This window comes from Theropithecus gelada, chromosome X (genome assembly GCF_003255815.1).
Source record: "Theropithecus gelada isolate Dixy chromosome X, Tgel_1.0, whole genome shotgun sequence".
NCBI lineage: Eukaryota > Metazoa > Chordata > Mammalia > Primates > Cercopithecidae > Theropithecus > Theropithecus gelada.
The window spans coordinates 24,581,077-24,604,622 of record NC_037689.1 but is presented as its reverse complement, the minus strand read 5'-3'; the positions used below and the strand labels follow the sequence as shown (position 1 = coordinate 24,604,622).

The following is a 23,546-nucleotide window of genomic DNA, read 5'->3' as shown; positions in this document are numbered from 1 at the left end:
CAGCCTCAACCTTTTAGTCTTAAGCGATCCTCCTGCCTCAGCCTCATGGTAGCTGGGGCTACAGGTGTGCACCACCATGCCTGGCTGTGTACAAATTTTGGGGATATACGTAATCTTTTGAAACACGCATACAATGTGTCATGATCCAGTCAGGGAATCTGGGGTATCCATCACCTCAAACATTCATACTTTCTTGGTGTTTGGAGCATTACAATTCTTTTCTAGCTATTTTGAAACATAAAACAAATCATTATTTTGTTTTGTTTTCATTTTAATTTTTGAGACAGGGTCTCACTGTGTCATAGGCTGGACAAATCATTGTTCACTATAATTTCCCGACTGTACTATCAAATACTAGAACTTATCCCTTCTATCCAATGGTATTTTTGTACCTCTCCACCGACTTCTCTTGATTTAGGGCATGTAATATATGTGCAACGTAAGAAATGTATTGCTATTTAAAATTAGATGCATGCTGACATGCACATCTTCAGAATGGATGAGAGATTAGGAGTCCAAAGAGATTAGAAAAGATTTGATACTTATGACATAAAATAGTAAGAGCAACATTTTTATTTAAAAAAAAAATTATTAGAGACCAGGACTCACTATGTTCCAAGATTGGTTTTGAACTCCTAGGCTCAAGCAATCTTATATCAGCCTCCCAAAGTTCTGGGATTACAGGCACGAGCCACTGCACCCAGCCAACCTTTTCTTAAGTCAGGTTCTGTTCAAAGTAGACGATGATAGTTGAGATAAAAATAGCTTTCCATAGATTTTCTTAAAAATACATCACCCTATATAAGACATTTTCTCATGTGGGCAAACCATCCATTTTACCCGCATGGGCATTTCTTTTTCTTCATGATGTCAAAGCTGAAGCAACTACTTTAGAAACACGGATTTCAAGATTGTCTTCTTGTGTGCAACCCATAGGAAAATTTTAAGTTATGGCTGAATATTTTCAAGTATTAGCTGTGCAAGGAATATGGAAAATGGTGGCCGGGTAGAGAAGGAATTCTGCCCAAAAGGAGTGGTTCCTTAGGTCACCCTTTACAGTGACACTTTAAACCATAGCCCAGGATAAATACATTCCAGCTAGAGTGGAATATGAAGTGGTTGTTTGGGAAAGATGGATGAAACCCCCTTTACAGAATTATAAATAATGAGAGAAATCGAACATGACCGATTCCATCTTGCTTCTAACCTCACAGGCTACACTTTTGTTGTTGTTGTTGTCTTGTATTTGTTTTGCTTATTCTAGCATGGTGCCCAAGATAACAATGAGATCAATTTACTTTGTAGTTAAACTTGGAGTCAAGGGAAAGTGAATATCCGCCTTGTTCAGAGATGAAAGCTGCATGCAGAAGACAAGGTTAGGATTATGGTAGGGATCTGAACTTTGCTAAAGAATATGTATTGTCAGGCTGGGTACAGTGGCTCATACCTGTAATCCCAGCATTCTGGGAGGCTGAAGCAGGAGGACTGCTTGAGGCCAGGAGTTAGTGATTAGAGGGCACAACATAGCAAGACCCCATTTTCCAAAAAAAAAAAAAAAACAAAAACAAAAACAAAAAAAAGCTATCCACATGTGGTGGCGTGTGCTTGTGGTCCCAGCTACTCAGGAGGCTGAGGTGGGAGGATCGTTTGAGTCAGGAGGTCAAGGCTGCAGTGACAGTGATTGTGCCACTGCACTGCAGTCTGGGTAACAGAGTGAGCCCGTCTCAAAAAAACAAAAAAAGAATAAATGAGTTTACTTGATGCTAAGAGAGTATTTCTTTTGGAATGCTCGCATTGTAAATGCAGCTGGCAAGTACTGGTGTAGAACGTTCGTGCTAAGAGATTCAGGTGTGGAACTTGATTCTGCTACCAGCTCTGAAGGACATGGGAGTATGAGAAAGAAATTGAAATTGCTTACCCAGCATGATCGTAATTAAGTGTTCTCCAGTCATCTGCAAAGTACGTCCTTAACACCAGTGTTTTCAACCCGAGTGATTCTGCACCCTGGGAGACATTGTGCCATGACTAGAGATATTTCTGGTTGTCACAACTGGGGAGAAGGTGGTGGTCACTCCCTGCTTCTAGGGAATGGAGCCCAGGGATGTTTTTCAACATTCTACAGGACGGCCCCTACAATAAAGAATCATCCTCCTCAAATGTAATAGTAGGGTAGTGGCGTAACCATGCCTCATCCCAGAACACAGAAAGTCAGGCTGAAGGTCAGGCAACCTGGGAGTTCCAATTTGGATCCTGGTTTTGTCTCCTTGATGTTCAACTTGTGCAAAAAATAACTGTGTGAGTGTTGACAGCCTTCCCTCAAGAGCAACATAATCGAGTAGACTTGGCCTAGAGTGCTAGGTGTTCTGAAGCCCATGGAGCCTGTGCTTTGTTCTTTCTGATGTGTCAAACTCACAAAGAACGTATGCAGCTACAGGTTTGTAAGAGGGCTTCTTTGGCAAGCGGGGGTCTCAAATCAAAACTCTGCAATGTTCAGGCTATGGAGACTATAAATGCATTAGGATGAATATTTTTGTGAGTCAAGACGTAGAAGTGTGCAGACAGCTCTTATTTGAAAAAAAGTCCTTGAAGTGATTCATTTTACATCTAACGTTGCCTGCAATGTATGCTCTGCCTCAATATGAAAAAAGAAATGGCGCTCCCTGGCAAATAGATGAGAAACCACACTGGTGCACAGAGCTAAACAGAAGTGATAGTGACAGAGTCACATGGGTCAGCAGCTGTATACATATGCTAATAATTGCGGCTATGTACGCACAGTCATAGTTGCAAGTGTAACCTGAATCGTTTTCTGTCTTCTTTCTATGTTTGAGGCAAATAGCAAAAGGAAAGAAAAAGGCATGAAATTTAAGGGCTATGGAGTGATTATTCAAGATGAATTTCAAGAGAAGCACTTTTCCATTTTGGAAAATGCACTCTGTCTAGATCAAAAGCCAGAAGGGATTCCACCTTCCTGCCATTGAAAAACTCCGTGTTCAGCACCAGATGTCTGGGCTCCTTCCCTGAGAGTGAGGTTCTGCAAATAGAACAGAAGGTCTTTTGTGGACGCCTGAAAGAGCCAGCAGTACATTCCTAGGGGACTTGCCTGATCTGTTCCTGGGACAACCTAACTTGGTTTCTGCGGAATTCCTGTTGCTGCTTTTTACAGTGAATCAGCTACGCACATGCGTGAGCCAGCCGTTCGCTGCTGCCGAGACAGCCTGTGCGTGTCTGTTTTGGCAAGCAGAAGACGTTTCTTCCAAGCAACAGCCTCCCTGCTGAATCCAGCCGCTGTCGCCCTAACACAACTGCATCTCAGGTAACTGGCCTTCCTTGGGCTTCTTCTCACAGGCCGGCTTTTGCACGTGCAGAGACGCTCCAGGGCGTATTCTTTTGTGCCAAACTGCGTCTTTTCAAACAAGTCCCTGTCAATGTTTTAAAAGTAATTTCCTTTCAAAATAATAATGATAATAATCAGTGCAAATATCAAGAACAGATTTTACATGGGAGACTTCGAAACGTAATGCGTAAGAAAAAGCAACAAGGAAAGATATACCAAATGGGAGACATGGCATCCACACTAGATTCTTATCTTAGCGCTGCTGAAGGCACATGCACTGAACATTGAGGAGATACTGGAGGTGAAAAGCGAAATTGGGTTTGGGAACAGGGCCCAGGCAAAATGCTGAACACAGGCTCGCAGCCCGGGGCTGAGATCAGGGCGGGAAGAGAATCAAAGGCTACATTGTCAGTCTCGCATGGGCGCTTCCTCGTCTTTTTCTTTTGTCTTTACTTGTATTGTATTGTATTATATTTTATTGTAGTCTATATTTTATTATTTTGTTTTATTTTAAATTGAGACAGGATCTTGCCATGTTGTCCATGCTGGTCTCAAACTCCTGGCCTCAAGTGATCTTCCCATCTCGGCCTCCCAAAGGCCAGAGTGTGCCAGCTGAGATTACAAGCGTCAGCCACCGCGCCCAGCCTTGTCTCTTTCTAAAGATATCTTGTATCTTTAGAATGAAACAGTAGAAAATTTTATTCAGTAGTAAAAACTCAATCTGGACCAAAATGTTTAACATTCTAAGGGTTAAAGTGCAGAGTTCTTTGGAAAAGAAAAATCTGCTTTTATTGTGTCGCTAAATACATAAATACATCACTTCAGAGGTAGGCCACAGACTTGATATATAACCGTACATCATACGACTGTTCAACCATGATTGAGGGTCCTATATTTAGACACCAAAATAACCAGCCAGATAAAACAAACACAACCATGTTCCCCAGGCAAGTCAGAAGCAGCCCTTAATATGCTTTTTCCTAGAAAAATCATATACATATGTATGTTATATGTATATATGTACTTGTTTTATATGTGTATATGTACTATACATACACTGTAAACATTTTTATTAAAAAATGTACATATATTAATGTATAGATGTACATGCTTTATATGTATATATATTATGTATATATGTATGTTATATATACATCCATGTACATATATACATTATATGCATGTACATATATAAAAAGACGTGAACATATAAACATGTATATAGATGTCTATATCTACATGTTTACATGTTTTATGTTTATATTTATATGTGCATTTTGTAACATGTATTTTATGTATATGTGTACATACATGTACATATTTTATGTATCTATACATATATGTACATATATATTTTAAAGTGTATATTATTTTTATAAAGAAAAACATGCATATTTAATAAAGAAAAATTATGCTTTATTATATATTTATATATTATATATTATATTTATAAATTTTATTTTATTATTATTATTGGATTTTTTTTCTAGAGATAGGATCTCACTTTGTTGCTCAGACTGATCTTGAACTCCTGGGCTCAAGCAATCCTCCCACCTCCGCCTCCCAAAGTGCTGGGATTATAGGCGTGAGCCACCACGCCCAGCCTTATTTACACATTTTACATACATTTATACTATGTATGATATACAAAAGTTATTATATATTATATGTAATAAATATGAATATACAAATTGAAATATAGATGAAAATATTCCTTTAGGCCCCCTACGAGGAAATGACTTAAGATTTGTTGCCAAAAATCACAAAGTCAAAGCAATTACCATTAGGGCACACACCTGTGGCAGGAAAAGAACGCGTTTCTGACACCCCTCCTAATACTCATTTGGAGACATGCCATCAAAACCGTTTACTCGTAAAAATGAGTCAGGCCGGAGTGTGCCAGCGTTTCAGCTCCTCATCCAGGAAGCAGGGTGGTTTCCACAGCCACGTCAGGAGGAAGTGAGGTCAGGCGGGCTGTGTGACTTTTCACAGACCCAGTATGTGGCTGCATGTGAAGTTGTGAAGAGACAGCAGGAGGAACTCTATGGAACCCCGTCCTTGTAAGTCAAAGATGGTTGAATAATAGGGACCGTTGTGTAAGTTTCCATTCCATAGAGTAACTTCCCCACAATGATCATGCAGTGCCTCAGAAACTGCTTCCTGCCCCCTTGATCTTGTCTTGTCTTTTCTTTTCTTTTTTGAGACGGAGTCTCACTCTGTCGCCCAGGCTGGAGTGCAGTGGCACAATCTCGGCTCACTGCAACCTCCACCTCCTGGGTTCAATTCTCCTATTCAGCCTCCCACGTAGCTGGGATTACAGGTGTGCGCCACCACACCCAGCTAATTTTTGTATTTTTAGTAGAGATGGGGTTTTTCCATGTTGGCCAGGCTGGTCTCAAACTCCTGACCTCAGGTGATCTGCCCGCCTCGGCCTCCCAAAGTGCTGGGATTACAGGCGTGAGCCACCGTGCCCAGCCCATCTTTTTGTTTTAAAATCAAGCATTGCTTGAAAATAATCCTTTTTTCACTTTTTTTTTTTTGCTTATTTTTTTCTTTTTATTTTTTTATTTTCTTTTCTTTTTAGTGTTTATTATTATTATTATTAGTAGTAGTAGTAGTATTGAGACAGAGTCTCTCTCCGTTGCCCAGGCTGGAGGGCAATGCTGCGATCTCGCCTCACTGCAACCTCCAACTCCCGGGTTCAAGCAATTTTCTTGCCTCAGCCTCCCGAGTAGCTGGGATTACAGGCATGCAACACCATGCCTGGCTAATTTTTGTATTTTCAGTAGAGACAGGGTTTCACCATGTTGGCCAGGCTGGTCTCGAGCTCTTGGGCTCAAGTGATCAGCCCACCTCATCCTCCCAAAGTGCTGGAATTACAGGCATGAGCCACTGTGCCTGGCCTTTTTACTTCTTTGTTTGTTTACTCAAAAATTTTTTTTTCTTATCTTATCTTTATTATTTCTTATTTACTTCATTTACCACTAAACAAATAACTTCTTGAAAAACAATTTTTTTTTGAGGCCAGGTCTTGCTCTGTCACTCAGGCTGGAGTGACACTGCAGCTTCAACCTCCCAGGATCAATCTTTCCACCTCAGCCTCCTGAGTAGCTGGGACTAGAGACACATGCAACCGTGCCTGGCTAATTGTTTTATTATTTGTAGAGACAGGGTCTTGCTATGATGCCCGGGCTGGTCTCGAAGTCCTGGGCTCAAGCGATCCTCCTGCCTCAGCCTTCCCAAGTGCTAGGATTACAGGCATGAGCCACAATGCCCAGCCTAATTTTTTTTTATTTTTGAAGAGACAGCATCTCACTTTGCTGCCCAGGCTGCTCTGAAACTCCTGGCCTCAAGCAATCTTCCTGCCTCATCCTCCCAAAGCGCTGGGATTACAGGCATGAGCCACCATGCCAGGCTGGATATGATCATATTATAGCAAGCGCCCTGTGTAACAGCTAGGCAGTCACTTAAAAACCTAAGGACACTGGCAGAGCGTGGTGGCTCACGCCTGTAATCCCAGCACTTCAGGAGGCCAAAGAGGACAGATCATTTGGGCTCAGGGCTTTGAGACCAGCCTGGGCCACATAGCGAAACCCTGTCTCTACAAAAAATAAAACAAAATAAAAACCTAAGGAAACTGACCACTGGATTGGTAGACGTGGGCGTGGCTTTGAGACTCCCCCATGCTGCGATGTGGGGGGAGTCTGTGCTCCCTCGGTCTGTCCTGACTCTCTCTGATCTTCTGACATGGGAAAAACAAACTCAAAGTCAATCATTCCCAGCTCAAAGCCTTGTGGGAGTGCTCTCTGCCTTCACGCTTGCTTCCTTTGGAAGAGAACCTTCCTCTTCTTGATCGGGGGTTCAGGAGGGAACCCAGGAGCAGAGGTGAGTCCTGTGAATGTTCGTTTGTGCTGGAATGGGACTCCAGCCCCAGGCATGAGGCAGTGTGGTGAACAAAGAGCTCCCCGTTCTCTTTTCTGTCTCTGAATAATTGCCCAGTTTGTTTTTATAAAGCAGTACCAGCGACTTACAGGCCTAGGAATGTAGCTCTTTCCTGGAAAAGGGGGATTTGTTTTCTAATCTTCAGGAGAGGCCTTGGGCAGGCCCCAGGCTCTGGGTCACCTCAATGTCACAGCTTCCAAAATTAAACTCATTCAAGGCTTTTATCACCATCTCTTTATTTTTTTTAACGTTTTTCTCCAAGAAAAAATTTCATCTTTTTACTTATAAGTACATAACATTGCAGAAGAAAGAAAAATTAGGTCGAGCACGGTGGCTAAAATCTGTAATCCGAGCACTTTGGGAGGTCGAGGTGGGTGGATCCCTTGAGCCCAGGAGTTTGAGACCAGCCTGAGCAAAAGAGGAAATCCCACCTCTATTTAAAAAAAAAAAAAAAAAAAAAAATCAATAACCAGGCATAGTGGCAGGTGCCTGTAGTTTCAGCTACTTGGGAGGCTGAGGTGGGAGGATCGCTTGAGCCCAAGAATTTGAGGCTGCAGTGAACTATGATCGCACCACTGCTCTCCAGTCTAGGTGAGACAGCAAGACCCTATCTCAAAAAAAAAAAAAAAGGAAAAGAAAAGAAAAATTAGAAAAAGAACACTTTAACTAAATCGCCACACCCAGAGATAAACCGCTGCTGGGCAGGATTGCTGCAAACCGTCTTCCCCTATTGGGTGGTGGTTTGGGGTTTTCTCATTACATTTGTACAATATTTTGCTTCTATTCAGTTTTCTGACCATCGGCAGCGTGGCATTGTAGGTCAGAAAGCAAAGCTGAGGGTGTTAAATGCTCATTTTGGTTTTCTCTCCATGTACAATTTTAAATCAATCTATTTCCCGGTGGAGGTGCCATTAGGTTCGTGGAAAGTAATTGCGTCTTTTGCTATTGCTTTTAGAATATGAGAATTGTGTGTGCTCTCTAGGGTAAAACAAACAAACAAACAAACAAACCTCATGAGCAGGGCGTACACCTTATCCCTTCCTTCTGTGTTCTAAACAAAGCACAAATGATATCTGAGGTCTTTTTCTCTTCAACAGACGGAAAATTACTGGAGATGTAGCAATTCAGTGTTAGACATCCATCAATAATGTAAGATGCACACTGGTTTGGTCTGGAAAGGCGGGACAGCTTGAAGCAAAGGCAGGAAGACTGGAAGCCGGGAGGGAGCTTCCAGGTCACAGACAGGGTGAGAGAGGAACAGTTGCCTTCTTTTGAGTTTCTGATGAGCCTTTCCAAAGGAGGCGATCAGATACGTGTCATCTCAGTGAGCAGAGGGGTGACTTTGACTAGAATGGGAGGCAGAGGCCCTAGGCAGTTCCCAGCTTGACTTTTAGCTTTAGCTTAGTGACTTGCGGGCCTCAAGATTTATTTTCCTTTCAGAAAGCTCATTGTCTTTCTCAGAAGACTGGTTTTGTCCCTGAATCCTGCTAAGAGCAAACACCCCTCCCAGCATCCCCTAAAAGGCGATAAGGGGAAATCCCTCAACCAATCGCTTCTCTCCCACTCACACCCTGGGGTTTTGCAGCCCTTCGGACCTTGCCCACCCCTCCTCTCTGCCCTCCCCGCTCCCACACCAGCTGTGTCTATCCTTGGTCAGGTTTCACCAGGACAGCCACCATGGCCACTTCTAGGCTCTCAGTGCCTGCTGGCTCCAGTGTGTCCTCACTCACTGGCCGCTTGGCCCTTCTAAAAGTGGCCAGGTCACTCCCCTGGTTACTCACAGGCAGAAACCCAACACATCTGCATGCTCCTGTCTCTTTATCTTCTAGGCATGCCCACGTCCACTCAACGAAAAGAAGCGAACTCTGTAGAATATTTGAAGAGATTTATTCTGAGCCAAATAGGAATGATCATGACCCATGACACAGTCTTCAGGGGGTCCTGAGAACATGTGCCCAAGGTGATTGGGGTGCAGCTTGGTTTTATACATTTTAGGGAGGCATGAGACAGCAATCAAATACATTTAAGAAATACAGTGGTTTGGTTCAGAAAGGTGGAACAAGTCAAAGCCAGGGGACTTCCAGCTTATACATAGATTTAAACATTTCCTGGTTGACAATTGGTTGAGTTCGTCTAAAGACCTGGGATCCTAGGAGGCTGAGGCAGGAGAATCACTTGAACCCGGGAGGCGGAGCTTGCAGTGAGCCAAGATCGCGCCATTGCACTCCAGCCTGGGCAACAGAGCGAGACTCCGTCTCAAGAAAGAAAAAACAAACAAACAAACAAACCTGGGATCCCTAGAAAAGAAATGTTCAGGTTAAGATAAAAGATTGTGGAGACCAAGGTTCTTCTGGAGTCTTACAGTGGCTGCCCTTAGAGACACTAGATGACACTATTCAGACCTTTAAAAGGTGCTAGAGTCTTAGTTAATCTTTTCAGGATTGGTAAGGTCTGGAAGAAAAAGATGTGAATTTCTATGTGAATAGAAATTATTTACATCTTTACAGATGCAAATTTTTCCCCACAAAGGACAGCTTTACAGCACCATTCCAAGATATGGCAAAGAAACATGTTTTGGGGTAAAATGTTTTGATTTTCTTATTTGTCCCATGTTATGCCGGAGTCAGATTGGAAAGTAAGTCACGATATATAGTTAAATGAAACCCTTCTGATGAGAATTTATGGTTTGTAGTGCACGACTCTCCAGACCCCTTAGATAGGAATTCAGGCAAGATAAAAAGAAAAATCCGAGCTTTGTCCTCAGTCCCATGCACAAGCCACATGGGGTGAGACCACTGCAGTACCCTGAAGGTGGCCTCTTGCTGTCTGCAACTCTAATTGTTATCTTCCATCTCATTCCTTTCCTGCTCTACACCCTGGGCTCTCCACCCCGGGCTCTCCCTCACTTTTTGGAGAGACTGAGGGGCCGCCCCTCTGTGCTTTGGGGTCGCCCGTTTCCCTCCATGCACAGAACATTTCCAGGTGTGGGCAATGGTCGCCCCGTCTTCCTGCAGCACCTGCCCCTAGCAAAGAAGGCGAATGCGTCTCTCCTTCATGCAGCACTCAGTGCCTGTAGAGTCCTCTAGGCCTTTTTCCTTCATACTGACACTCCCAGTTCTGTTTTCAAGTCCGCACCTCCTGGGCTCAAGCAATCCTCCCACTGCCGCCTCCCAAAGTGCTGGGATTACGGGCATGAGCCACCACGCCCAGCCTCTCATTGTATTTCTGATCTTCATACCCTCTACTCAGATTCTTTCGTGTATCATCCAAGCTTTGATCTTGCCCCGCTTCCCCCTTCCAAATCAGGACTCTCTCTGCGTTTCTGGACATTAGCAATCACCCTTGCCCTGGGCTCAGGAAGCAGAAGACAAAAGAAGCTGCTTCCGGACACTGGGATTCTCTCCTCACTTGGCGATCTTCTGCCCTGACCACATCACTCACGGGCTATGAAAGCTGGTAAAGGGGATGGAGACCCTGTGACCACTTTCCTCCTCTTTCTCTGAAGACTCCATCTGGCTGTGTATTGAAACATGCTTTACATTCTTAACATAGTATTAAACATTTTTGAAGCCTTTTCACTCAGGAAGAGCATTCCTTTATGACATTTTGGTCATTGTTTTAAGATATTTTTGCTATTGATATCATGAACGGGAATCAAAGTTCCCCTTTCTAATTACTTACTGTTTTATTTATAATCAGTTCAATTTCTGCTGTCAATGTGATTGTGGACATCTTTATGTCTTACAGGAAGTAGAGATAGAGACAACATGTTACATCTGCACCATTCTTGGTAAGATACAATTATATGCACTCATTAGTAGTCTTTTCTTTCTTTCTCTCTTTCTTTCTTTCTTTTTTCTTTCTTTCTTTCTTTCTTTCTTTCTTTCTTTCTTTCTTTCTTTCTTTCTTTCTTTCTTTCTTTCTTTCTTTTTCTTTCTATCTTTCTTTCTTTCTTTCTTTCTTTTTCTTTCTATCTATCTTTCTTTCTTTCTCTCCTTCCTTCCTTCCTTTTCGTCTTACTTTTTTTCCTTTCTTATATAGAGACAGGGTCTCACCATGTTGCCCAAGCTGGTCTTGAACACCTGGGCTCAGGTGATGCTACCACCTTGGCCTCCCAATATGCTTGGATAATGGGCATGAGCCACCACGCCTGACCACTTCTGGATCTCTTGATGGTTCTTTCTCAGAATGCACTGATAGTGATTGATCCTGCATCTGGAGAATGAAGCATGAGACCCGTGATTAATAGATGTGCTCCATGCTCCCTTGATCTGATGTTGTCCCAGGCAGCCTCAGGGGGAATTGTATTTAATTCTTTGCAAATCAGGTGGGCATCAACCTCTACCATCGGCCAGGTATCTGGTTTTCCAGGGAAAATCAGAGTTTCCCCTACTGCAAACCTTCTTGGAGACTCAGATTACATCTTTACTGCATCCCACTGGGGATTGGGACACTATGGCCCTGCTGTCCACATGCATTCCCAGGGTGGCATCGATGAAAGAGGCAGCAATGATAGTGGCAGGCTGTATGTCACCAAGCCCTGTGGAAATGCTCCCTCAGAGTACGCAACTACCAGGGCTTTCTCCTCCAGGCTAGAACCTCCTTCACCTTCAAACCCACTTCTCATCAGATACCAGTGGGCTAAAGAAGTCAGTCGTGGGTATTTTCATCTGCGTGCTGCAATGCACAGAGGGTTTTCATAGACTCACAAGTAGCAGCTCACTGTGGTCTCACCTTGCCCCAAGCTTGTGTCTCTTCCTTGCTCTGCTGGGTGGTCCAACCCCTAACCCTAGCCCCCATTCCCTATATTCAACACAATTTGCTTAAGGAAGAACAATGAAGAAGAGGCAACGGAGAAGGGACAATAGCTGTTCTGAGGACCCGATCCATCCAAGAAACCATGACCAAGGCAGGCTTTCTGTCTGTTTCCGCTTTTTATGGTTGCTGTTGCTGTAGTTTTGAGACAGCTTTGCTCTGTTGCCCTGCAGTGTTGTGATCTCAGCTCGCTGCAGCCTCAACCTCCCAGGCTCAAGCAATCCTCCCACCTCAGCCTTTGCAGTAGTTGGGACTACAGGCACATGCCACCACGCCCAGCTAAGTTTTGTATTTCTTGTAGAGATGAGTTTTCACCATGTTGCGCAGGCTGGTCTTGAACTCCTGTGCTAAAGCAATCCACCCGCTGCGGCCTCACAAGATACTGAGCTTACAGGAGTGAGCCACTGCACCCCACCAAGGCTTTCTGTTAATCACGAGTTTAAAACAACAGACTTTAGAGCATCTAAAAAAAAACACTTAAAGGCCAAATAAAGTCATCAACAGTATCAGTTAATTGTAACCAGAGAAAAACAATCAAATGCCTAAGAGATGTCCTCAAAGCTATTCTGAAATGTGATGATACTATCAATACCTCTTAACATAGTAATGCCAACTTCCCCCATACACAAGTTCTGCAAGCGAGATGGACAGGAGCGTGATGCAGTCTCTGACCGGTTGTGTTTCAGGAGCTGGCTGGCCGGGATGCTGTCTGTGCTGCTAGGTTTGGTGCCATCAGCCTCCAGCAACATTTCCACCTCCCGACCGAACATCCTTCTTCTGATGGCAGACGACCTCGGCATCGGGGACATTGGCTGCTATGGCAACACCACCATGAGGCAAGGGACAGAGAACTACTCACCTGGTGCCCCCAGTGCAGACACCAGAAGAAAGAGAAGCCACTGAAAATGCATATAACCCTTGATCTTGGCAGTTCACACTTCAAGAGTTCTGCACTTCTGTGTTTTCTAACACTCCCTAATGTTACCTTCTTCCCACGCCAGCACTAACCCCACCTCAATCCATCCTACATAGGACTGCTCATTTCATTTTTATTTTTATTTTATTTATTTATTTTTATGTCTATCTGAGATAAAGTCTTGCTCTGTGGTCCAGGCTGGATTGCACTGGTACAATCACAGCTCACTGCAGCCTCGACCTCCCAGGTTCAAGTGATCCTCCTGCCTCAGCCTCCCGAGTAATTCTGGGACTGCAGGTGCCCACCATCATGCTTGGGTAATTTTTAAATTTCTTATGGAGGTGGAGTTTTGCCATGTTGCCCAGGCTGGTCTCCAACTTCTGGGCTCAAGTGATCCACACGCCTCAGCCTCCCAAAGTGCTGGTATTGCAGATGTAAGCCACCATACCTGACCTCATTTCTTTTCTTTTCTTTTTTTTTTGAGAGAGTCTCACTGTGTTGCCCAGGCTGGAGTGCAGTGGCGCAATCTCGGCTCACTACAACCTCCGCCTCCGGGATTCCAGTGATTCTCCTGCCTCAGCCTCCAGAGTAGCCGGGATTACAGGCGCCCGCCACCGCGCCTGGATAATTTTTGTATTTTCAGTAAAGACAGGGTTTTGCCATATTGGCCAGGCTGGTCTTGAACTCCTGGCCTCAAGTGATCTACCCGCTTCAGCCTCCCAAAGTGCTGGGACTACAGGTGTGAGCCGCTGTGCCCGTCCTCGTTTCATTTTTTAAATATGATTTTTATCCACCCAGTACATAACGGACAATGCTTTAGAAATGCTATCAGCCGGGCATGACTGTAATCCCAGCTCTTTGGGAGGCTGAGGCAGGAGGATCACTGAAGGCCAGGAGTTCAAGACCAGCCTAGGAAACAGTGAAATCCTACCTCTACAAAATATAAACATTAATTTTTTTTTTGTTTGAGATGGAGTCTTGCTCTGTCACCCAGGCTGGAGTGTAGTGGCACGATCTTGGCTCACTGCCAGCTCCATCTCCTGGGTTCACGCCATTCTCCTGCCTCAGCCTCCCGAGTAGCTGGGACTACAGGTGCCCGCCACCATGCCCCGCTAATTTGTTTGTATTTTTAGTGGAGACGTGGTTTCACCGTGTTAGCCAGGATGGTCTCGATCTCCTGACCTCGTGATCCACCTGCCTCAGCCTCCCAAAGTGCTGGGATTACAGATGTGAGTCACCACTCCCAGCACATTTAAATTTTTTTAATTAAAAAAAAATTAGCCAGGCATGGTGGATGCACCTGTAATCCTAGCTATTCAAGAGGGTGAGGTGTGGGAGGATCACTTGAGCCCAGGAGTTTGAGGTTGCAGTGAGCTGTGATCAGACCACTGCGCTCTGGGCAGCAGAGTGAGACCCTGTTTCAAAAAATAAACAGGCTGACCATGGTGGCTCACGCCTGTAATCCCAGCACTTTGGGAGGCGAAGGCAGGCTGATCACTTGGAGGTCAGGAGTTCAAGACCAGCCTGGCCAACATGGTGAAATCCCCGTCTCTACTAAAAACACAAAAATTAGCTGGGAGTGGTGGCAGGCACCTGTAATCCCAGCTACTTGGGAGGCTGAGGCAGGAGAATCACGTGAACCCGGGAGGGAGAGGTTGTAGTGAGCCTCAAATAGTGCCACTGCACTCCAGCCTGGGCAACCAAGTGAGACTCAGTCTCAAAATACAAACAAATAAACAAACATACAGAAGACATCAGTGTCGTTGCCTGTAAGCGGAAGATCAATATTGATCTCCATCTCACTCCCAACCCTATCCATCTAGCCAAGCCCAGCACTCACGCGGGATTTCAATCCTCCCTGCTGGAAAGCTCTGCTTTTCATTAGGAGGGTCCACACCCTCTTAATGCCAAAATCTGGTGTGTCCATCTGTCATGAGCTAGAGCTAGTCCATCCTCCTGTCTGAATTCCAGCCTTCCACCCTCATGTAGCACTTACAGTGTGTTGGCGTCCATGAAGTCAAACCTTCTCATGAACACTGTGAGTCCCGGAGAAGGTGCCCTGGGCTCTCAGTTCTGCATTCCCTCTGAGGTTGCTCTCTCAGTACCAATAGTGCCTTATGGAAACTTAGTCACTCTATCTACTCATTCATTTATTTATTTCAGAGACAGGTTGTCTCTCCGTCACCTAGGCTGAAGTACAGTGTTGCAATCACAGCTCACTGCAGCCTCGAACTCCTGAGCTCAAACAATCCTCCTTCCTCAGTCTCCCAAGTAGCTGGTTCTACAGACATGTGCCACCATTCCTGGCTAATTTTTCTATTTTTGTAGGTTTTTTTTGGTAGAGACAGGGTCTCGCCATGTTGGCCCAGCTGGTCTTGAACTCCTGGCCCCAAACAATCCTCCTGCCTTGGCTTTCCGAAGTGCTAGGATTACAGGCATGAGCCACCACGTCCAGCCACTCACTTCTATTTAAATGAGTTGATGTTTCCTTGAAGGTTCAGAAAACATTAGAAATCTTTGACATTACGTTTAGGTCATTCCTAAGAACATCTTGAAGTGCTCTACAATGACCAGCAGACCTCCTATTAAGTAGCATGTAGCTGTGCTTATGAAAATCCTGTCTAATTTTAACAAGTAAAGCTGTTAATTTGTCCCTCCATAGGACTCCAAATATTGACCGCCTTGCAGAGGACGGCGTGAAGCTGACCCAACACATCTCTGCCGCATCTTTGTGCACCCCAAGCAGAGCTGCCTTCCTCACGGGCAGATACCCTGTTCGATCAGGTTAGTCTCTCTTACAACTGCACTAGGGTGCAGCCTGGTGTATTAATCATAGTTTTTAGTTTTTACATTTTGGTTTTTTTATTAGTTTTTTTTTTTTTAATTTAAATAGAGATTGGTGGGGCGGGAGTGTCTCTCTCTATCTTGCCCATACTGATCTTGAAATGCTGGGCTCAAAAGATCCCCCTTCCTTGACCTCCCAGAGTGCTGGGATTACAGGCATGAGCCACCGTGCCCAGGCAGCTTTTATATTCTGATGCTTTGACATCTTAGGGCTTTGCTGACCTTGGCAGGACTGGCCCTCCCAGGGCTAGCCAGTTCTTAGAGACAGCAAACAAGTCACTTGGGAGTGCACCTTTCATAGATAAACCAATCAATCCAGAGCACACACCCCTAACCATCACCTTTATGAGGTTTTCATATATGGGGCCACTCTCTCTTTGACCTAATCCCCCCAGAATCAGGTACCAGCTTTCTAGGGACAGCCCCTACAGATGAAAGCCCACGGAAATTGTACAAACTGGCCAGTCTTAAGCCGACTTACCCTACCTTGCCAATTGCTTTCCAAAAAAGAAAAACAATAAATAAGAAAGGCTTTTTCCATGCTTTCCCCTCACTCCCTCTGCCTCCTGACCAACCCTGAAGCTTCCCCATATAATCACACAGCATGGCTCACCCCTGCCTCCTCTTAAACTGTGAGTAATAAACTATCAAGAACTGTGAGTAATAAACTATATCTCCAATGACAGTCATCTCCTGATCTGTTGGCCTTGCCATAGCTAAATAATGATAAAACTTTAATAATAATAATAATGATACGTAACACCTACATTTTAAAACACTTGGGCAGAGGCTGGGTGTGGTGGCTCATGCCTATAATCCCAGCACTTTGGGAGGCCGAGGCAGGCAGATCACTTGAGGTCAGGAGTTCGAGAGCAGCCTGGCCAACATGGGGAAACCCCGTCTCTACTAAAAATACAAAAATTAGCTGGGTGTGATGATGAGTGCCTGTAGTCCCAGCTACTTGGGAGGCTGAGACAGGATAATTGCTTGAACCCGGGAGGTGGAGGTTGCAGTGAGCCGAGATCACGCCACTGCACTCCAGCCTGGGTGACAGAGCAAGACGCTGTCTCAAAACATACAAACGAACCCTTGGGTAAAGATTTGGAATGTCTAGAGAGCAGAATAAAATTTTATCAGTGGCTACCAACCTTGTCAGTACGTTAGAATCATCCAGAGGATATTCCTACCATCCGAAAGCCCAAGTTCCACCCAAGACTGATAAAAATTAGCACCCCTGGGGTGATAACCAGGCATCAGAATATTTTGAAGCTCCCCACACGATTCCAATGGGCAGACAAGTTTGAGAACCTTTGGATTATATCAAGAGTTTGATGAAATTATAAAATCATTTTTAGGTCAGGCACAATGGCTCATGACTCTAATCCCAACACTTTAGGAGGCTGAGGTGGGAGGATTTACTTGAGTCTAGGAGTTCAAGACCAGCCTGGGCAACATAGTGAGATCCCATCTCTACAAAAAATTTAAAAATATTACCTAGGCATGGTGGTGTGCCCCTATAGTCCCAGCTGCTTGGGAGACTGAGGTGGGAGGATCAGTTGAGCCCAGGAGTTCAAGGCTGCAGTGATCTATAGTCATGGCACTGCACTCAAGTCTGGGTGACAGAGTGAGACCCTGTCTCTTCAAAAAATTTTAAAATTAGCCAGGTGTGGTGGTGCGCACCTGTAGTCCCAGCTACTCAGGTAACTGAGGTGGGAGGCTCGTTTGAGCCCAGGTGGTCGAGACTGCAGTGGGCATTGATTACACCACTGCATTCCAGCCTGGACGACAGAACAAGACCTCATCTCTAAATAAATTAATTAACACAAAAAAAAACATTGTAAGTTTGTATTCCTTTTTCACTGAATTATATTACTTATAACCTGCACATAACAGGAAAGTCCATCTTCTCACTAACGTTTTCAACAAATTAATCATTTACTTTGCTGCCAAAAATGCAACCCACTAGGCAAAGTCATATAGGAAGTCCATTTTCAATTTAATTTTAAGTAAGAGAGACTTTTACCAAGCGTTCTATTTTTAAATAAATAATAAATAACAAACAGAAAAAAAAAATGTGTAACAGTAGTTCTTTTTCTTAATAATTGCTCAAAGGGATGGTTTCCAGCATTGGTTACCGTGTTCTTCAATGGACTGGAGCATCTGGAGGTCTTCCAACAAATGAGACAACTTTTGCAAAAATATTGAAAGAGAAAGGCTATGCCACTGGACTCATAGGTATGTACGTTTTTAAAAGTGGTACGCGCATGACTTTTATATGGAAGGGACATTCAGCTAAAAAGTTTGGAAAGGAAAATGGGTGAGGTGCTGTGGGATTTTCCACTAGACAGAAAGCTGCATATATCTAGGAACCTACTTTCCAGGTTGTTTACTGCAAAGTAGATACTCAAGAAATACCAGATCAGGCAAGGTGGCTCATGCCTATAATCCCAGTACTTTGAGAGGCCAAGGTGGACAGAGTGCTTGAGCCCAGAAGTTTGAAACCCACCTGGGCAACATAGCAAGACCCCACCTCTACAAAAAAATAATTATAATAATAAATTTGAAAAAGAAATAAAATGTGCTCATGCCTATGGCATACGCTCCAAGCTCCGTTGCACAACACGAAATCGCTTCTTTGTTCTGTGGGATCCTCTCCCGCCCTTCACATGGACTTTGTGTCTTAGACATTAGTGTCTTAGACTGAACACCTTCAGCTCTTTCATGGTTGGTTTATGGATCAATTGAGCTAGTTTAGTGCTGCGATCTAAATGTTTGTGTCCCCCTAAAATTCCTGTGTTGAAACTCTTACCCCCCAGGTAATGGAGTCAGGAGGTGAAGCCTTTGGGAGGTGATGAGGTTGTGAAGGTGGAGCCTCATATGTGGGATTAGTGCCTTTACAAAAGTGACTCTGGTCAGGCGCGGTGGCTCATGCCTGTAATCCCAGCACCTTGGGAAGCCAAGGTGGGTGGATCGCTTGAGGCCAGGAGTATGAGACCAGCCTGGGCAGCATGGCGAAACCCTGTCTCTACAAAAAAAGAAAAAGAAAGAAAGAAAAGGAACATCACCTGAATGAAATATTTGGCATCTCACACAATGTTCTCGTAGACCATGATAAAAAAAAATTAAAAAAAATACATTCTTTTATCAAAAAGGTCTGTAATGCTACCTATTTTTCCCTTCAGTGTGTATGAAGATGTCTACTAGAATTATACCTCCCTGTCAGCTTCCATAACTAACATGGTTATTCTTCTACAAGTCAACAAAGCATGTTATGTATTGGATGAAAAACAAAATTAATGGCAATAGTTCCTTGAGAGGAGACCAAGTTGCCATTATCATTATTGTGTTATAGTAATGATTTTTATCAATAGTTCCATTTATTGATAACAAACTACATGACTAGTGGATACAATGAATATAAAATTCAATAAATTATATATTTCTAAAAATTAAAAATTATAAAATGTTCTTTAATTTTTTACCAAAAAAAAAAAAATCTGGGGAGATTCAGTCATCACTGTCAAACAAAGGTGCATTTTTTCCAATAGACATTTTTTTTTTTTTTTGAGACAGGGTACTCACTCTGTTACTCAGGCTAGAGGGCAATGGTGCGGTTATGGCTCACTGCAGTCTCGACCTCCTGGACTCAAGTGATCCTCCCACCTTAGCCTCCCAAGCAGCTGGCACTACAGGCTTGCACCACCATGCCTGGTTAATCTTTTCTATTTTTTTTTTGTAGAGACAGGGTCTTCCCATGCTACCCAGGCTGGTCTCAAGCAATCCTGGGCTCAAGCAATCCTCTCACCTCGGCCTCCCAAGGGACTGGGATTATAGTTGTGAACCACCATGCCCGGCCAACTATAATTTTTCTAAAACAGAAGAGTCTATCCTTATGGGATATTCATTGGGCAATCATGAGGTTTTCCAGATGGCAGACAGCACTGGAGTGCTTGACATCTCTTTGTCAACACCATAGTAGTGGCCGCATGGAAGCAAAGACTATGCTTTGACTGAATTTGAAAGGTGCACCTTGCGAAACCCACCACCGACTTCAACCATGGCCACTATGATAGTGGTTTCTCAAAGAGAGGACAATTCCAAAGCCCAGAAGTCTTCTGCCCATGCTGATGATATCACATGGTGCTTTCTGGCCTTCATCATTGCACTGCAGAACAAGGTGCAATAGACTAAATAATGGTCCCCAGAGATGTCAGGCCCTAACCTCTGAATCTAGCAAATATTAGCTTATATGCAAAAAGAGTCTTTGTAAATGTGATTAAGTGAATGATCTTGAGGTGAGAAAATGATCCTGAATTATCCAGCTGGGCCCACTGTGCAAGGACAAGGCTTCATTTAACATGGAGGTACAGGAAGATTGGGCCACAGAGAGGAGAAAGCAGTGTGATTAAAGTGATGTGACCACAAGCCAAGGGATGGCTGGAGCCACCCACAGCTGGGAGAGGCAGGAAGGATCCTCCCTAGAGCTTCTGGAGAGAGTATGCATGTGTCTGTGCCCTAATATCCTCTTCCTATGGGACACAAGTTCTATCAGATTAGGGCCTGTATTAGTCTGTTCTCACGCTGCTAATAAAGACATACCCAAGGCTGGGTAATTTATGAAGAAAAGAGGTTTAATGGACTCCCAGTTTCACATGGCTGGGGAGGCCTCACAATCATGGTGGAAGGCAAAGGAGAAGCAAAGCCATGTCTTACATGGCAGCAGGCAAGAGGGCATGTGCAGGGGAACTCCCATTTATAAAACCATCAGATCTTGTGAGACTCATTCACTACCGTGAGAACAGTATAGGGGAAACCACCTCCATGATTCAATTATCTCCACCCGGCCCCACCCTTGACACATAGGGATTATTACAATTCAAGGTGAGATTTGCATGAGGACACAGCCAAACCGTATCAGTGCCAAACCAATGACCTCATTTTACCTTACTTATCTCTTTGAACACCCTGCCTCCAAACACAGTCACATTCTGAGGTCCTGGGTGTTAGGGCTTCAACTCAGAAATTTGAGGCAGGCCAGGATCCAGCTCACAACAGTCATTGCAGATATAATCAAGTAAAGATGAGGTCTCTACGGTGGGTCCTACTGCAAAGACTGCTGTCCCTATAAGACAAGAGATTAGGTGGCAGACACACACAGAGGACAACGCCATGGAAACATGGAGATGGAGACTGGAGGGATGCGACCACAAGCCCAGGGAGGCCTGGAGCCCTCAGGAGTTGGGAGAGGCAGGAAGGATCCTCCCCTAGAGCCTCCAATTTGAGTGTGGCCTGGAGACACTTCGATCTCAGACTCCTGCTCTCTAGGACTGGGAGAGGATACATTTCTGCTGTATTAAGTGAACAGTTTTACAGTAATTTGTTCCACCTGTCACAGGTAACTCATATTTTGGTTAAAGCTGACACACGGGGTCCTCATTCCCCTGAAACGATGAGGCCAGATTGCGGGGTGCAAGTAACAGCTAGTGCTGCCCACACTTCTCTGCAATCTCCCGGCCCCCCAGTGTCTAACAGAGTACCAGGAATGCGACAAACAGTCAATATCGACATGTCCAGTTGTGCTCAGATGCTTGTCACATCAACATCCTTTTTGCCTCTCAGGAAAGTGGCATCTGGGTCTCAACTGTGAGTCAGCCAGCGATCATTGCCACCACCCCCTCCACCATGGCTTTGACCATTTCTACGGAATGCCTTTCTCCTTGATGGGTGATTGCGCCCACTGGGAACTCTCAGAGAAGCGTGTCAATCTGGAACAAAAACTCAACTTCCTCTTCCAAGTCCTGGCCTCGGTTGCCCTCACACTGGTAGCAGGGAAGCTCACACACCTGATACCCGTCTCGTGGACGCCGGTCATCTGGTCAGCGCTTTGGGCCGTCCTCCTCCTCGCAGGCTCCTATTTTGTGGGTGCTCTGATTGTCCATGCTGACTGCTTGCTGATGAGAAACCACACCATCACAGAGCAACCCATGCGCTTCCAGAAAACCACGCCCCTTATTCTGCAGGAGGTGGCGTCCTTTCTCAAAAGGTCAGCAGAAAAGTGTCAGCTTCCTCCAAGCACTCAGCTTTGGAATGAAAATGCATCCTAAATAGTCTTCTTCAGTCAGGCATGGTGGCTCATTCCTGTCATCCCAGCTGTTTTGGAGGCCGAGGTGGGAGGATCACCTGAGGTCAGGAGTTCAAGACCAGCCTGGCCAACATGGTGAGACACCGTCTCTACTAAAAATACAAAAATTAGCCCAGTGTGGTGGTGCGTGCCTGTCATCCCAGCTACTCTGGAGGCTGAGGTGGGAGAATCTTGAACCTGGGAGGTGGAGGTTGCAGTGAGTTGAGATCACATCACTGCACTCCAGCCTGGGTGACACAGGGAAAACCTGTCTCAAAGAAAAAAAAAAAAAAAAAGCCTCTTCTTTAATTGACATTTGAAGAATGGGATAGCCATGACCTAGAAGGACAATTTTTTGGTAAAAATGGGGCATAGATGAGGGTCCGTGGAGCCTTGTGACTTGCCTTGTGTCCATTAAAACATTGTTACAGCTGAGCTGGGTATAGTGGTACACACCTGTTATCCCAGCTACTCAGAAGACTGAGGAAAGAGGATATTTTGAGGCCAGAAGTTAGGGACCAGCCTGGACAACACAGCAAGAACCCATTTCTACAAAGATTTTAAAAATTAGCTGGCTGTGGTGGCATGCACTTGTAGGCCCAGCTACTTGGGAGGCTGAGGCAGGAGGATCACTTGAGCCCAGGAGGTTGAGGCTATGTAGTGAGGCTATGAAGGTAGCCTGGGTGACAGAGCAAGGCCTTGTGTCAAAAAGAAATTTTTTTTTTGAGACAGAGTCTCAAGCTGTGGCCCAGTCTGGAGTGCAGTGGTGCAATCTTGGCTCACTGCAACCTCTGCTCCTGAGTTCAAGCGATTCCCGTCCCTCAGCCTTCCAAGTAACTGGGATTACAGGCATGCACCACCATGCCCAGATAACTTTCATATTTTTAGTAGAGATGGGTTTTGCCATGTTGGCCAGGCTGGTCTTGAACTCCTGACCGCAAGTGATCCACCCACCTCGGCTTCCCAAAGTGCTGGGATTACAGGCGTGAGCCACTGCACCCAGCCTCTTAGAGAGTTCTTCATGGCAATACCTAATGTATGACAGAAAGGACATTGACAATTAGCTTGCAAATTAAAGCAGGTAAGACTGTTGCGTTCTTTTTGATTTTTAATGTGACAGGATCTGGCTATGTTGCCCAGGCTGGTCTCAAACTCCTGGGCTCAGGCTATCCTCCTGCCTCAGCCTCCCAAAGTGCTGAGATTGCAGGCATGAGACACCATGCCCAGCCCGATGTGTTCTAATTAAGGCTAACACCTTCACCATTGCTCTAATGCTTTAAGGATCTAGATTAGACCATGAAGGCCAGGTGAAGGGAGGGAGAAGCTAAAGCACTACTTTCAAGGAGGACAATGAAAATAATATTAATAACCCAATATGCCTCATTTTTAAAGTGTGCTTTTTATAACTATTTTATGTCCTAATCCTCACTACATGATAGCAATTATAAAGAAAATTGAATGTGCAACACCACTTATTCTATAAGTTAAGGCTCGAGGTCAAAAATATATATTGAAATAACTGAACAAAACAAAAGTCATGTCAGACAGTAACCTGCAGTTCTTTTAACTTT

At 44.6% G+C, this 23,546-nt stretch overlaps 1 protein-coding gene across 5 annotated transcripts in view; it reads left to right on the top strand.

The window, feature by feature from the left end:
* The first annotated feature begins 3,154 nt into the window (after nucleotides 1-3,154).
* The window catches only part of ARSE (arylsulfatase E), a 31,752-nt gene continuing 11,360 nt past the window's right edge, over nucleotides 3,155-23,546 (top strand). Inside the window, exons 1-7 of one of the 5 annotated variants that reach the window (XM_025372460.1) lie at nucleotides 6,987-7,222; nucleotides 11,027-11,069; nucleotides 11,321-11,606; nucleotides 12,759-12,930; nucleotides 15,673-15,794; nucleotides 17,967-18,089; nucleotides 21,474-21,897. In XM_025372460.1, the coding sequence (XP_025228245.1) occupies nucleotides 12,797-12,930; nucleotides 15,673-15,794; nucleotides 17,967-18,089; nucleotides 21,474-21,897 (803 nt within the window). In that variant the 5' untranslated portion in view covers nucleotides 6,987-7,222; nucleotides 11,027-11,069; nucleotides 11,321-11,606; nucleotides 12,759-12,796. Of the gene's footprint in view, nucleotides 3,317-6,855; nucleotides 7,223-11,026; nucleotides 11,070-11,320; nucleotides 11,607-12,758; nucleotides 12,931-15,672; nucleotides 15,795-17,966; nucleotides 18,090-21,473; nucleotides 21,898-23,546 lie in introns of those variants that run through there. The other 4 variants (XM_025372461.1, XM_025372458.1, XM_025372462.1 and 1 more) reach the window with 4 other exon arrangements.